The 16,103-nt window shown below is 48.4% G+C and overlaps 3 protein-coding genes across 9 annotated transcripts in view; all 3 read right to left on the reverse strand.

Moving 5' to 3' along the window:
* Positions 1 to 12,620, reverse strand: part of LOC308595607 (uncharacterized protein) — a 191,814-nt gene extending 179,194 nt beyond the window's left edge. Inside the window, exon 1 of the mRNA XM_081210053.1 lies at positions 12,279 to 12,620. The gene's annotated coding sequence lies outside the window, so the exon portion shown is untranslated. The remainder of the gene's footprint in view (positions 1 to 12,278) is intronic.
* The window catches only part of LOC308595720 (uncharacterized protein), a 144,852-nt gene that overhangs the window by 97,183 nt on the left and 31,566 nt on the right, over positions 1 to 16,103 (reverse strand). The window lies entirely within an intron of this gene.
* On the reverse strand, positions 151 to 13,522 carry LOC308595648 (uncharacterized protein). 6 transcript variants are annotated; one of them, XM_081210182.1, is made up of 4 exons: positions 13,495 to 13,522; positions 6,395 to 6,526; positions 3,541 to 3,685; positions 151 to 3,027 (listed from the first exon to the last, which is right to left on the reverse strand). In XM_081210182.1, the coding sequence occupies exon 4, from the start codon at positions 2,853 to 2,855 to the stop codon at positions 1,191 to 1,193; it is 1,665 nt and encodes a 554-aa protein (XP_081066308.1). In that variant the 5' UTR covers positions 2,856 to 3,027; positions 3,541 to 3,685; positions 6,395 to 6,526; positions 13,495 to 13,522; the 3' UTR covers positions 151 to 1,190. The 6 variants fall into 6 exon arrangements, with proteins under 6 accessions (XP_081066308.1, XP_081066307.1, XP_081066309.1 ...); XM_081210181.1 differs by having other exon boundaries at positions 6,390 to 6,526; XM_081210183.1 differs by lacking the exon at positions 13,495 to 13,522 and adding an exon at positions 9,865 to 10,080 and having other exon boundaries at positions 6,390 to 6,526.

Here is a 16,103-nt window from a genome sequence, read left to right on the forward strand (position 1 = left end):
TTTGGTGCAAAAACCAGTCACACACATTTGCACCCGTCTTGCATGCTTGAGTAGAGCAACTCCAGGGCATAAGCCAAGTATCGGCAGTGTAGGGGCCAGGTGTAGAGCAATTCCCATGCTGAGGTCAAAAACACACACAGAGGCAGCAGGACTTCTTCAGTAATCGTTTACTGAGCTTTCAAAGCATGCAGTTCTCACTGGGTTCCCAATGAGGCGCAAAACTTTGCTCCTGAGAGCAAATCCAGTTTCAGCAGTAAAAAAATACAGCACACAGGATATCTAAGTCAGGCACACACACCGGCAGAAGGGAGCAAGGGAGGAAAGAGGCTGGAAGGACACAGGGCAATGGATGTGTGTCTTTCGCTTCCTGTCGTCTGGGAGGGAAGTCAGGAACTCGGCATCTGCAGGGACTTCACGAAGCAAAGCTTTCTGCCGCTGCTTGCAGGCACATTCCAGAAACACACACTGTGATCTGTGGTGTGTTGCCATATCAGTTGTTTTTGGAAGGTTATCATGATGTGGTCAAGAAACCAGTAATGGACAATATATCGCCCAGCCCTCACTGACCACCAAGTAATCCAAATAAACCCTCTCCCCTTTTCTATCGAAAGGTATATCACATCTTAGATTATAATCACATTATTTGACATTGCCTTCAATATTTCATTACTATACAGTTTTACACATAATTACCAGAACTTCACATACACAACATGTTTTAAAGACCAATTTCCTGCTGAGTTCATTTCTGTGAAGAAAAGAGTGGACTCTGAGAGGAAGACGTCCCACACTCTATACATTTACATGGGTTCTTACATGTGAGCGTCTCTGGATGTTCCTTAAACAATCCATTGTAAATAAAGCACTTTTTGCAATCTTTTCATTTAAACTGCTTCTCCTCTTTGAGTTTGTTGATGGTTTGAAGGGTTTCAAGTAGTAAAGTTCTTCCTGTCAGTGAGTCTGTTGATTTAGAATTTCCACTAGGACTGAACCTCTATCTACTTTCCTGATATTTATAAGGTTTGGCTTTTGTTTGAGTTTGTTGACATAAATCAAGGGTTCCACTCTGACTGGAGCTCCTTCCACAGTCCATACATTTACATCGTTTCTCCCCTGTGTGTCTGCTGACGTTTTCTAAGGTGTCTATTCTGCCTGAATCTCTTTCCGCACTCCATGCATGTAAATGGTTTCTACCCTGCGTGAGTCTGTTGATGTCTTCTAAGTTTTCCATTATCACTAAAGCTCTTTCCGCACTCAGTGCATGTAAATGGTTTCTCCCCTGTGTGAGTCTGTTGATGTATATTGAGGTGTCCACTCTGACTGAAACTTTTCCCACATTCCATACATTTATATGGTTTCTCCCCTGTGTGAGTCCGTTGATGTTTTCTAAGGGTTCCATTGAAACTAAAGCTCTTTCCGCACTGCATACATGTAAATGGTTTCTCCCCTGTGTGAGTCTGTTTATGTATATTGAGGTGTCCACTCCGACTGAAACTTTTCCCACATTCCATACATGTAAATGGTTTCTCCCCTGTATGAGTCCGTTGATGAATATTGAGGTGTCCACTCTGACGGAAGCTCTTTCCGCACTCCAGGCATTTAAATGGTTTCTCCCCTGTGTGAGTCAGTTGATGTGTTCTAAGGTTTGCATTGAAACTGAACCTCTTTCCGCACTCCAGGCATTTAAATGGTTTCTCCCCTGTGTGAGTCCATTGATGTTTTCTAAGTTGTCCATTATCACTAAAGCATTTTCCGCACTCCATACATGTAAATGGTTTCTCCCCTGTGTGAGTCTGTTTATGTATATTGAGGTGTCCACTCCGACTGAAACTTTTTCCACATTCCATACATTTAAATGGTTTCTCCCCTGTGTGAGTCAGTTGATGTGTTCTAAGGTTTGCATTGAAACTGAAGCTCTTTCCACATTCCATACATTTATATGGTTTCTCCCCTGTGTGAGTCCGTTGATGTATTCTAAGGGTTGCATTGAAACTAAAGCTCTTTCCGCACTCTATACATTTAAATGGTTTCTCCCCTGTGTGAGTCCGGTGATGTGTTCTAAGTTTGCCATTATCAATAAAGCTCTTGCCACACTCCATACATTTATATGGTTTCTCCCCTGTGTGAGTCTGTTGATGTATATTGAGGTGTCCACTCCGACTGAAACTTTTTCCACATTCCATACATTTATATGGTTTCTCCCCTGTGTGAGTTAGTTGATGTATTCTAAGGGTTGCATTGAAACTAAAGCTCTTTCCGCACTCTATACATTTAAATGGTTTCTCCCCTGTGTGAGTCCGGTGATGTGTTCTAAGATTGCCATTATCACTAAAGCTCTTGCCACACTCCATACATTTATATGGTTTCTCCCCTGTGTGAGTTCGTTGATGTATTTTAAGGGTTGCATTGAAACTAAAGCTCTTTCCACACTCCATACATTTAAATGGTTTCTCCCCTGTGTGAGTCCGGTGATGTGTTCTAAGTTTGCCATTATCTCTAAAGCTCTTTCCGCACTGCATACATGTAAATGGTTTCTCCCCTGTGTGGGTCTGTTGATGTATATTGAGGTGTCCACTCCGACTGAAACTTTTTCCACATTCCATACATTTATATGGTTTCTCCTCTGTGTGAGTCCGTTGATGAATATTGAGGTATCCACTCTGACTGAAGCTCTTTCCACACTCCATACATTTATATGGTTTCTCCCCTGTGTGAATCCGGTGATGTATATTGAGGTGTCCACTCTGACTGAAGCTCTTTCCACACTCCATACATTTATATGGTTTCTCCCCTGTGCTATTCTGTTGATGCCTTCTAAGTTTTCCATTATTGCTAACGATCTTTCTGAACTCCATACCTTTAAATGGTATCTCCCGTTGGAGGTCGTTGATGTGAACTATGTGTGCTCATTCAATGAAGAATATTCCACATTTCAATTTCTATTCCTAATGAAATGAAGGTGCACCATTCCCTGCAGTTATGACTGTCTTCTCCATCCCCTTCTTCAGAGTGGGAGGAAAGTAAATCCTGTTGGGTTTCAAGGAAGAGAATTAAGGGAAAGAGAACACATCAACCTCCATTAGCACATTCTCCTATTTCAACGTCTCCTACACTCCCTCACCTCCTACCCATATTCCCAATTTTTAGGAACTGAAGTTGCCATGTCATCAAATGATAGTAATTCAAGAGCACCTTTCCAAATCCTCAATCAATGTTCATAAAGCAACATGATTCTTTAAAGAGTGATGTGCTGTCTGATCTCATGCCTGTCTTCTGACGCAGGACTATCCTAAAATGACACTGAAAAGCAGGATATTCAAGGCAAATAGATAAACTGCCGTTAGTGGACTGTGTAGTACCTTGAAAATGTTGTATTGATTCACTAATGGCCTGAAGTTGTGTTATTTCTGGGGATATGAATTTGTTCCTGTTCTGTCTTAAATATCATAATCATACGATGTCATGGGGTGTTAGGCGAGCGGTAGCACCTTATGGGGTAATTTATCCACCACTGGTCTCCACCCTGCACTCAGCTCTCACCTTGGGCTTCCGGAAGCTGTCAGCATGCAATAGGGGCCACAATCCCAGGAATGGCTTCAACCGGCCTGCTAAACCAGGTGAGGATAGCTGCTATGTCTCAAATTCTTGGTGGGTTGGGGAATTCTGCTGCAGGTGATGGCAGGCTCTGGTGGATGGAAAGGATGAGAACAACAGTGAATCCCACAGTCAAGAAGGCAGATTGTGCCCATTCTGCAGAGGAAAGTCAGGGCAGATGGGGCTCGTCAACCGGGGAAGGAAGCCCATCACGAAGGAAATCTCTGGTCATAATACTTTGGTGCACACCCTCACTTCCTCTTTTTTTTAAAAAATTATTTGTTTATTTATACATACATACATACATACATACATACATACATACATACATCTAATTCGGCATATTCTGTCAGCTTTTGGATCCAATCTTGTATAGAGTGGATTTCATTACTCTTCCATTTGCTACGATCAAAACTCTTGCTGGCGCCATCGCATATAAAAAGATACCCTTCCTCTTTTCTGGAATATCCATATCTGTTATTCCCAGGAGGTAGGCCTCTGGTTTTTTATTGAAAGAGATCTTTTGCATTTTTTGCTGTTCTGCATGTATACTCTCCCAGAATACCTGTATTTTCCTACATATCCACCACATATGGAAGAATGTTCCTGAGTCTCCAACAATTACTTGACACATTTTTATACATTTTTGAAAGTTTCCATGGTGTTAGATACCATCGATGTTGCATTTTTTGAAAGTTCTCTCTAATTGTGTAACAGTTTGTGAATTTCCAATTGATCTTCCATAAATTTTCCCATTGGGCCATGGTTCCCTCACTTCCTGAAGGAGCGTCTCCACCCCCATCGTTCTACCTGGACACTGAGGTCCAGCACCGAGGGCCTTCTGGCAGTTCCCTTACTGCGAGAAGCCAAGTTACAGGGAACCAGGCATAGGGCCTTCTCAGTAGTGGCGCCTTCCCTGTGGAACACCCTCCCACCAGATGTCAAAGAGAACAACAACTACCAGGCTTTTAGAAGACATCTGAAGGCAGCCCTGTTTCGGGAAGCTTTTAATGTTTGATGTATTATAGTATTTTAATATTCTTTTGGAAGCCGCCCAGAGTGGCTGGGGAAGCCCAGCCAGATGGGTGGGGTATAAATAATAAATTATTATTATTCCTCTTGAGTTATCTTCAGGAGAAGAAAATGCTATGCAGGAAAACCTACTCAAATCCAGAATGGACTCTTTAAGATGGTTGGATGGTGTCCTGCACAACTCCTTCCAGCAACTCCGATGGCCCCTTGAAAGCTAATGAAAGTCTTGGGCCTGGAGCTTTTGGAGGTGCAGGACCAGGAAAGCTTCTGCCACCATTATCCTTCCAACTGCGATTCAGGCCTCATCATACGACAGAAACTACCCTGGTTGCACTGCTTGATGATCTCCCATGGGCTAGAGACCAAGGGGAAAGCTCTTTCCTGGTTCTGCTGGATCTCTCAGCGGCTTTGGAGACCTTTGACCATGGTATCCTACTGGACCCTCTAGGGGAGCTGAGGGCCCTGCTATGCAGTGGTTCCCCTCCTTCCTCCTGGGCCATGTCCAGAAAGTGGTGTTGGGGGATGAGTGTTCAGACCCCTGGGCTCTCACTTGTGGGGTTCCTGAGGGCTCCGTCCTCTCCCCCATGCTTTTTAATATCTATACAAAGTCACTGGGAGAGATCATCAGTGGGTTTGGGCTGTGTGTTCCCCAGTATGTGGATGATACCCAGCTCTTCCTCTCTTTTAAATTGGAACCAGTGAAGGTCCTGTGTGAGTTTCTAGACCTGATGGAGGTAACTGTGCCCCAAAAGGACCAGGTGCACAACCTGGGGGTCATTTTGGACTCACATCTGTCCATGGAGGCGCAGGTCAATTTTGTGTCCAGGGCAGTTGTCTGCCAGCTCCATCTGGTACGCTGGCTGAGACCCTCCATGCCTGGAGACTGTCTCCCCAGAGTGGTGCATATTCTGGTGATCTCCCGCTTGGACTACTGCCATGCACTACATGGGGCCATCTTTGAAGGTGACTCGTAAACTGCAACTAATCCAGAATGTGGCAGCTAGAGAACAGAATGGGAGCAGCCGCTGAGACCACATAACACCAGTCTGAAAGGATCTTCACAGACTCCCAGTACATTTCTGAGCACAATTCACATTGTTGGTGCTGACCTTTAAATTGCCTCGGTTGCATTTTTCAGGCATAGATTCCTGTTATGCCTTCTGTCACAAATTTATTTGCTGAAGGAATTTTTTGCTGTCTCTGAGCTTTATTTCCTACTCTGCTAATTGTATGTCCGACTTGCTCTGGAAATCATTATGGAGGAGCAAGATCATTGACCTAAAGCCCTACAGCTTCACTCTCTGTAGACCTGAAGGAGTGTCTCCACCCCCATCCCTCAGTCTGTACACTGAGGTCCTCCTTCGAGGGTCTTCTGCTGGTTCACCCCCCCACCCCCATTGAGAAGCGAAGTTACAGGGAAGCAGGCAGAGGGCAAGGAAATGGGCAACTATCTGACATTTAGAAGACAGCTGAAGGCAGCCCTGTATAGGGAGGTTTTTAATGTCTGATGTTTTACTGTCATTTATAGGTACTGTAAGCTGCCCAGAGTGGCTGGTGAAACCCAGCCAGTTAGGCAGGGTAGAAATACTACCATCATTCTTATTATATTGTGATTTTTTTCTTGTAGATATTTTGGAATTCGTACTGCAAAATCAGTTCATGAAATGTTATGGGTGGAGAAAATCACAGGGATGCCATAAACGGTAATCCCACCCACAAACTCTCATTCACATACAGTCTGTAAATTAGGGGAGGTCACACACCTCACCGGTGCTAATACTGGCAGTCTTTGGCCTGTATAGGCACACCTTGTATGTAGAGCCTCCAGCCACAAGCACTGTCTACCATGAAAATGGGTCCTTTGGGAAGAATCTCAGCTTGTCAGTCACTTTGACACTGCCTACAAAGAATAACAGGAACAGAAATGCTTTTGAGGTGCAACTTCTATATCAGTCATGAAAGCCATCAACTGCTTCTTCCGTGGAGTGAAGCCGCACAGCCATTGCCGGAGAGCGCTACCTTTTTCCTGGGACAATTTGGCTACAAAAACAACTACCCATGAGTAGATTAAATTTGGACAATTGGACTTTAAACAACGACCTGCGAGTAAAACGGAAAATTGGATTAAGAAATTCCTCTTAATTTGGCACAAAAGCGGGAAGGTCTAAACAGGAAGTCAGCCTTCCGTTTCTTGTAGATAGATTAAAGCAAAGACATGGCAAACTAGAGTTCAGGAAATCGTTTGTAAAGGATCAACTTTCATCATCTAAAACCCCCTTCGGAAGCAGGAGAAGAGAGGGGATTTTTTCCGGATTATTTAAACCTGCAGAAGAGAGTGTAAAGAAAAGTAATTTTCCACCGTCTTGAACCTGGGAGCGGGGTGTCAGGATAGACGCTTTTGGGAAGTTCATTGACTATAGACAAACGTTTTTGACAGACAGTTAAAAGAAGAGAAACACAGTGATTCCATTGTTCCCCTTCGCATTTTAAAGGAACAAATATTGACAAAATATCTGAAAAAGGAATCTTTGTTGTTAGATCTGCTTTTAAAAAGAAAAGAAAAGAAAAGAAAAGAAAAGAAAAGAAAAGAAAAGAGATGGATACAAATAGAAGTTCTTCCCCTAGAGGGAGCTTGTGAAACTGTTATTAAATTTGAACTTGGGAGCTTCGAAGCTGCAATAGATTAAGATCGTGGGAACAGACTTCTGACCTTGCATAACAATGTACTCAGAGGCTCTGGTGCGTGCTTTCTGCAAGACAAGTGCTTTATTGGAACAGTTACATGAGAAGACGGATTTGATGACTGTTGTGATTAGAAATTTTGGACAGGTAGTGGGTATCTATATAGAACCCACCCAGAAATCAACTCAGGAGTGTGCTCTGACAGATCAGATGAGGGAGGAGGTTGTTGCTGGACCTCGGGTGGCAGAGATGGAGGGAGCTGTGGCCCAGCAGGAACATGAGTTGTTGGATCTGACAAATGAACTTGGAAAAAGCCAGATTTGGAGAGATAGAGTTTTGTTTGGCTTGGAGATGGGGGGCTGGATAGACCCCCCCCCCATGCAGGGATGTTTTGACTGGCAATGGGCCATGAGGAGTCTAGGGTTGTGGGGGTCCTCAACTCTGGAGGGACCTTGAAACATGCTTTTAAATACCACATGGAGTTCAGTGTGGACTATGGGATAAAAATACTGTCAAGTTGGAGTTTCCACGAGTGAAAGGAGCAGGAGACAAAGTAAAGTACAGGTATAAATATGAAGAAGATCTGCAGAAGGGACATGGAAGAGACTTTAGGGCCTCGGACATAAGATTACCAGGTTAATGAACTAGATGGATGGGATAGAATGGACTGACAAAACCCGGGACCAGGAGGAAGAGACGTTGGATGAAGATTGGAAGAAAATTTTAAAATTTTTATTAAGGATTGTTTTGTAAAATTAATGAGTATTAGAAAAATGTTGGAACGAAATTATTTGTCTTTAGCAGAAATGTTAAAAAAAATTATATAAGAATATGTTATGGTTATGAGAAATTGGTATAAATAGGATTTAAGTTTTAAGTTTTAGGGTCTTTTATAGTAAGATAAGGTTAAAATAGATTAAGGTAATTTACTGACAGAATATTATGAAAAATGGAAAGGATTTGCTGTGATAATTAACAACTAGAATACAAAAAGGGGAGGTGTGAGGAGGTCGATGAAATAAGGTAATGACAGTTAAGGATTTGGAAATATTGGATCTGTTTTTAATTTTTTCTGGTTTATTTTTGCTTCTTGATTTTGATGTGTTATGTGTTATGTTTTGTTTTTTGTTTTTGATTTTTATCGATTTGTATTGTTTGATTGCTGTTTGTTTTTCCCTTGTTTTTCCCTTCTTTTTCTCTTTGTTTTTTCTGTAATTTTAAAAATTCTCAATAAATATCATTTTTTAAAAAATAATAAAGTTGGAAGCCTGAGAGAGAGGAAAAAGTTTCTGGCTGCTTCCTGGGGGGGATTGCAGAAACAAAGAGCCGCTTCTGAGAAGGCCTCTCCCCTCCCCTCTTCCTCTTGAAATTTCCTCTCCTCTCCAGGAGGACCCAAGGTTGGACTGGGCAGAATGGCTGTGTCTGGACAGGGCAGGGGCTTATGGGGTGGGAAGAGGATGGAGCTTGCAGGAAGGAAGGGGTGGGGGAACTGGAGCCCCCACTTTCCAGGGATCCCTCCCTGGTCACCATGAAGGGGTGGACGATTCTTGGGCGGGAGGGAGAAGGCAATGCGGCCCCTCCAGAGAATCCCGGCGGGCGCCATGATGGAGACAAGCCCCAAAGACTGGTCTACCTAGCTCCCCCCACCATTGCTGCCCTTCCCTGCCCCAGGGATGCACCCCCGACTTCCTCGACCCCCTCCCTCTTTCCCTGATTCTCCCCTGCACCCAGAGGCCGCCTTGGCGGGGCTCACCCCTCGCCCTGCGCCTCCCATCTCTCCATCCAGAGGACAACCCCCCGCCCAACACGTGCCACACGGGGGTCTCTATCCAGGCGTCCCTCGCGCCCATTAACCCTTTCATGGCCCGCCTTTCTCCGTGCAGATCCCACAGGGCCCCAGGGATGCTTGTGGGGGGGAACGGGGCAAGGAGGCCTTCGTGGGGACCCCTTGGGTGGGGGCCCCATGTCCGCCACTGCCAAGGCGCCTAAGGGGCCTACGAAAGGTGCTTTTTGGGAGCTGGCGGGGGCCATGATGGAGACAAGCCCCAAAGACTGGTCTACCTAGCTTTCCCCCATTGCTGCCCTTCCCTGCCCCAGGGATGCTCCCCCCGACTTCCTCGACCCCCTCCCTCTTTCCCTGAGTCTCCCCTGCTCCCAGAGGCCGCCTTATCGGGGCTCACCCACCGCTCGCCCTGCGCGCCCCACATCTCCATCAAGAGCACACACCCCCCAACACGAGCCACACGGGGGTCTCTATCCAGGCGTCTCTCGCGCCCATTAACCCATTCATGACCCGCCTTTCTCCATGCGGAGCCCACAGGGCCCCAGGGATGCCTGCATGGGGGAAACGGGGCAAGGGGGCCTTCGTGGGGACCTCCTGGGGGGGTCACAATGTCCACCCCCGCCAGGGCCCCTTAGGGGCCAAGGAAAGCCCCCTCCGCAGCACTCGTGCAGGGATCCAGGCCCTGCCCGTGGGGCCCACGAAAGGCGCTCTGGGGAGCTGGCGGGGATCTCTGGGTCCTTACCGCCCCTCCCCTCCCCCCGCAACCCCTTTACCTCTTTGTCCTCGCTCCCGATTCTCCTTTCCTTCCCTGCAACATCCACGGGGGTGGGGTGTCCTCCCCTGCCTCCTCCCTCCCCTTTCTGAAAGCGCGCGCCCCTAGAGCTACGGCGCAGAGCAGCAATCCAGCGCAGAAGCTCCACTTGTGGGAGAAGCAGGCAGTTTGGGAGGGGGGCTCATCCCCCCCCATTCCCGGAACAGAAGCCGGATGGAGAGGAGGAGGAAGAGGAGGAGGAGGAATGGGTGCAACGTATGGGGGCGGGATTTGGGGTTGTGTGGGAGGGGTGAGAGAATGATGTGTCGGGAGGGGATGGGAGGAATTGGGGGGGTGCCTAACGTACTGCTCTGCCTTTTTTCGGACCATATAAGCCAGGCTGAGAAGGGGGTCTTGTTGTCTAGGCAGCCCAGGACCCCCAAACACACTGTCCAGGCTCACAGTGCTGCTAACACAGCAGTTTCAGGGGGAGCGATGATCTCAGACCTGTGTATCAAAATCTCTCCAATGTGGAATATGTAAAACAGAAGTGCTGTTTATATCATACATCAATTAAAAACTAATCAGAGTATTTGTCTTTTGAATAAAAGGCCACCAAGTATCTGATGGCCCCTTCAAAGCTAATAAAATATTGTGCCTGGAGCTTTTGTGGGTGCAGGACCACGAAATCTTCTTCCACCATTATCCTTCCAATTGGGATTCAGGCCTCACCATGGGACTGAAACTAACGCTGGTTGCTCTGGATTATGATCTCCGATGCGCTAGAGTCCGAGGGGAAAGCTGTTTCCTGGTTCTGCTGGATCTGTCAGCGGCTTTGGAGACCTTTGACTTTGGTATCCTTCTGGACCCTCTAGGGGAGCTGGGGGGCCTGCTATGCAGTGGTTCCCCTCCTTCCTCCTGGGCCATGTCCAGAACATGGTGTTGGGGGATGAGTGTTCTGACACCTGGGTGCTCCCTTGTGGTAGCAAGGTTGCCATAAACGATAGTCCCACCCACAAACTCTCATTCACACACAGCCAGTGAATTTGGTGGGGGGGACACACACCTCGCCTGTGCTAATACTGGTAGTCTATCGCCTGTATAGGCACACCCTGTGTGTTGAGCCTCCAGCCACACAGGGACTGTCTATCATGAAAATGGGTCCTTTGACTGGGAAGATTCATGCAATGGCTACCATTGGATGATGATGGGTTGTATCTCAGCTTGTCAGTCAGTCTGACACTGCCTTCAAAGAATAAGAGGAACAGAAATGCTTTTCAGGTGCAACTTCTATATCAATCCTGAGAGCCATTCCATGGACTCTGCACCTCTGTTTCTGATGACAGGTGTACATTATCCTCATCCTCAACAAACCATGCAGTGGAAAAGACACTTAAAGATGGAAGCCTGAGAGAGAGGAAAAGGTTTCTGGCTGATTCCTGGGTAGGACTGCGGAAACAAAGAGCCGCTTCTGAGAAGGCCTCTCCCCTCCTCTCTTCCTCTTGGGATTTCCTCTCCTCTCCAGGGGGACCAATTGTTGGACTTGGCAGAACCACTGTATCTGCCATTACTTTGATTTTGAATTGATATTAGGATGAATTGATTTTAGAATGCATTTTAATTAATTGATTGTGATTTTATGTAAACTGTGTTACTTTTATTGATGTTAGCTGCTCTGAGCCCGGAGGGCGAGATCTAAATATTAAAAGTATTGTTATTATTATTATCTGGACACGGCAGGGGCTTATGGGGTGGGAATTGGGTGGAGCTTGCAGGAAGGAATCTTCCGTCTTGTTAACGGAGAAATCTGAGGGCCCCCCTGGACAAAAAACAAGGACACCAGCCAGGAGTACCAGAGCAAAACAGCAGCCAGTAGGCTTGGTATTTATTGAAGACTGTCATGACAGGACTCCCACCTACCACAAGGTGGAACAAGATGGAAGCCCCAAACAAAAGAGAACCCAAACTTTTATTAGCTGCTAATCCCCATGTTACAGCCCCCAAAATACATCACTAATACATCACGGTTACATCATGAAAGGGGAGATCTGGTGGCAGTAATCTGAGCATCCTGGACCCTGCCCCATGGTTGCCCTTGCACCCTCCACCAAATACCCATCAAGTGTAACAAAAGAGATATTTACTTTTCCCTGCTAGGAGCAGAAGTGCGTCAGTACCCAGAGCAGAACAAGGAGAAGGGGTGCAAAAAACCATGACCGCCATGTGGCCTGACTTATGCCCCAACCCCACCAACAAAAAGGGAAATGGCTGGCTGGAGGGCAGTGGATGGCGTCATCAGGGGAGCCATGCCCCCGCTACAAAACAAAAAGACCCCCCCCCAAGGCTAGCTGGGGGCTTGCCCAGAAAGAAAAGGGGCAAAATTGTGGCCTAGCCTGGTGGAGGAACCATGCCCCTTCCAATCAGGCCAGAACTTACCTTAATCCGGCCGCCAGGACACGCTTCTGATGATCCTGATCCTGGAAGGAAGAAAACCAAAAGGGGCTTGGACAAAGGGGTCGGCCTCTTTTCTTTGGCCTTTGCCCCACCCCCAGTCAGCCACCCATTGTCCTCCCTGACCTGTTTCCAAGGCAAGTTAATCCCACCCTTTTGTCTTCATCTGGGTTGGTTCTTTGTGGAATGGCTACCTGTCTGGCACTCAGGTATCAGGATGCCAGGGATTATCCCTCAGGCAGAGAGGCTGCTGAGTAGCTGAGCTCACATGTCTATAGGAATTTCTGAAGTTTCCCCAGTGAGCCAGTACATAGAGACATTTATCAGTGAATTCTTATGTTTGGTATCGTGCAGCAGAGGCCCTTTGAACAGATAGGAAGAAACTGTGATGGAAGTGCTTTGTGGGGACAAATCACAAAAGTCACAAAAGTGATGGTGCCGATTTTGGTAGTGGGCTGCATGTGCATGATATCTGCTGGAGGGGCAACCCCCCCCAACCTATACATAAATTACTGCAACAGTATGGGCAGGGCACTTGCTTATGGGGGCTTATGGGGTGGGAGTAGGATAGAGGTTGCAGGAAGGAAGGGGTGGGGGGACACGACCCCCTACTTTCCAGGGATCCCACTAGTAGCTTTGAAGGGGTGGCCGATTCCTGGGTGGGAGGGAGAATCCAAGGCGGCCCCTCGAGAGAATCCCCGCGGGCGCCACGATGGAGACGTGTCCCCAAAGACTGGTCTTCCTAGCTCTCTCTCTCTCCCCCCCCACCATTGCTGCCTTTCCTTTGCCCCAGGGATGCTCCCCCTCCCCACTTCCTCGACCCCCTCCCTCTGTCCCAGAGTCTCCCCTGAACCCAGAGGCCCCCCTTGGCGCGGCTCACCCCACGCCCTGCGCTCCCATCTCTCCGTCCGGAGGGGCCCCCAAGACGAGCAGCGGAGGGACAGGGGGTCTCTATCCAAGCGTCCATCAAGCCCCTTAACCCTTTCATGGCCCACCTCTCTCCCCGCGGAACCCACGGGATGCCTGCGCAGGAAGATGGAGCGAGGGGGCTTCGTTGGGATCCCCTGGGTGCGCTTCCTAAGGGTCCAAGGAAAACCCCCTTCGCAGCACGCGTGCAGGGATCCAGATCCACAACAGGCGCTTTGGGGAGCTCAAGGGGGTCTCTGGATCCTTCTCTCCCCTTCCCCCGCGACCCCTTTACCTCTTTGTCCTCGCTCGCGAATCTCCTTCCTGCAACATCCACGTGGGTGGGGGGGATTTACCTGCCGCCCCTCCTCCCCTTTCCGAAAGCGCGCGACCCTAGAGCTACGGCGCAGAGCAGCAGTCCGGCGCAAAAGCTCCACTTCCGGGAGAAGCAGGCAGTTTGGGGAGGGGATTTGGGGTTTGCGGTGGCGGGGTGTGGGAAGGATGTGCCGGGAGGGGTGGAATTTGGGGGGCGGGGAGGAGAGGAAGGCTCCCCCCTCCCCTCTTCCTTCTGTGAATCAGGAGATGGGGGCTGGGCTGATCCCGGCAATCCTACTGCAAAGTGGGGTGTCCCCCCCCCACAATGTTTATATTGCAAAATCCTTCCCTCCCCCACCCCACGCCACGAGCTTAGATCAGTCCGTGTTTTAGGTATTGCTGCTGTTAAATCCAGGAAGTGGGGAGCGGCAGTCAAGACACAAATCCATCGGGATGGGGGATTGAATCCTGATACTTTCCAAGGCGAAGCTCAGGAAAGCCTTGCAGCTGGGGGGATGTGTGAATACTATTGTGGTGCTTTGGGGAAGAGGGTAGTAAAAAGGTGTGGGAAACTGGGGTTGTGGTGGAGCGATGAACCCCAAAGGACTGAGAATGCACTGTGAACAGGACTGGCCCACCCAAGCCTCACCCCCTTACCTAAAAGCCTGACAGCCCGCAATGTGACAGGATTGTGACTCCTGCCCTCAGCAAGCAAAATAGTCCCCCCCCACCGGAACAAGGCAATCTCCGGGATGCTGAGGTGCCCCGAGGGCTGTGCGGGACCCCCATTCCTTGAAATGGAGGGAGCCGTGGGCTGTGGCTGTGTGTGTGTCTCAGGCAAAAGGGGGAGGGCTGCCCTGTGTGTTTTGCTAGCAGTTAAAATTGCACTTTTTGGTGAAAGAGCTTTCTTTTTGTCTGCTTTGCATTGACGCTTTTGTCTCCAGCTCAGCCAGGGGAACTGGGGTTGGAGGGCCAGCTGTGGGGGGGGGACCCCCCCCTGCAACAAGAGGCTCCCAGCTCTATGTATGTCTTTGTATTTTATTGTCTCTTTCTTGGCCAAGATGGGCTGAGGCGGTGAGGAAAGAGGGGAAAGTTTTCGCACTTTGTGTTTTGCTTGAAGGCTCCTCTCCGGCTGAGGCTGGGGCTGCAGAGATCAGGCTCATTCCCCCCTTGGCACAACTGCGAGTTCTCTGCCCAGGACTGGCGGGCTGTGCAGCCGAGGGGGGCATTTATTTATGAGTCTTTTCTTTCTATAGGCTTTCTCTCTGTGGGCCTTGCTGGGGCAGCAGGCCACCAGTCTCTTTTCAAAAGGCTTCCCCCCCACACTTTTATTTTATCTACTACATGTCAGAAGGGCAGGGAGTCCCCCTTGTGTACAACTTAAGCAGGAGAGCATAATGGGGGGGGGTCACACTCACAGGAGGAATGGACTCCATTACAAGGCATGGTGAATAATTTTGACAAATTCAAATGCAAATACGGTGGAGCGATGAACCCCAAACAAGTGGGAACTCCCTCCGGACAGCCCCCCCCCCCCCCGGGCTCGTAGGACCTGGACCTAACCAACCAGGTCTTTAGAAGCATGACAAAACACCCTGGATGTTCAGAGCAGTTTGCATACACGCACTACTGGGTAGCGGTCCTGAGAGAGAGCCCTACGTGGCTACAGACGTTGAAAGGACAGTATTGCACCTCGCTGATGGCGCACTGGGCTCTGGAGGAGGCAGAAGTAATCAAACCCCAAAAGAAAGAGCACTTTTCCAGAGGAGAAGAGAAAATGAAAGAACCGACCTGGCCCCCAGTGGCTCCCATATCAGCCTTTAATTGGCCAGACCTAGGAGTTTTGATAGCCTTTGGGGGCCTACAACACCCGGACTCTGAGCCTTCTTCCCTTGGGTGTCCCCCAGCTGGTGCCTCCCCCCCTTTCACCCAGCCAGTCCATGACAGCAAAAGCAGCAACAACAGTAAAATCAGTACAATAATAATATGCACACTGGTCCTCTGGCAGGAAGAATAATAACTTCTGGGACTATGGGAAAGGACTATTTTCCCCAAACCCCAGAATAAGCAGGAGCTATGGGATTGCCCCATGGGGTTCGTAAGGGAAGATGGGCCCCCCGGAAGACTTCCCTGTTACCTGCAGCCCCTCCTTCCCCCTCTTGCAATAAGGATTGGGGAAAATCTCCCATTAAATTACAGTATTTTAAGTTTCCTTCAGAACACGTAGGAGGCAAGGAGAAGTTCTGGTGAAGAAGCAGTGTTTGCAGATCATGCGGTGGTGGGGGTGAGAGAGTTTGGTGCAAAAACCAGTCACACACAGATGCACCCGTCATGCATGCTTGAGTAGAGCAACTCCAGGGCATAAGCCAAGTATCGGCAGGGTAGGGGCCTGGTGTAGAGCAATTCCCATGCTGAGGTCAAAAACACACACAGAGGCAGCAGGACTTCTTCAGTAATCGTTTACTGAGCTTTCAAAGCATGCAGTTCTCACTGGGTTCCCAATGAGGCACAAAACCTTGCTCCTGAGAGCAAATCCAGTTTCAGCAGTAAAAAAATACAGCACACAGGATATCTAAGTCAGGCACACAA

Source organism: Podarcis bocagei (genome assembly GCF_964188305.1).
Source record: "Podarcis bocagei genome assembly, chromosome: 10".
NCBI classification, from domain to species: Eukaryota; Metazoa; Chordata; class Lepidosauria; order Squamata; family Lacertidae; genus Podarcis; species Podarcis bocagei.

Coding starts and splice junctions, on each gene's coding strand:
- LOC308595648 (XM_081210182.1), bottom strand. CDS start 2,855: ATGGAGTTCAGAAAGATCGTTAGCAATAATGGAAAACTTAGAAGGCAT.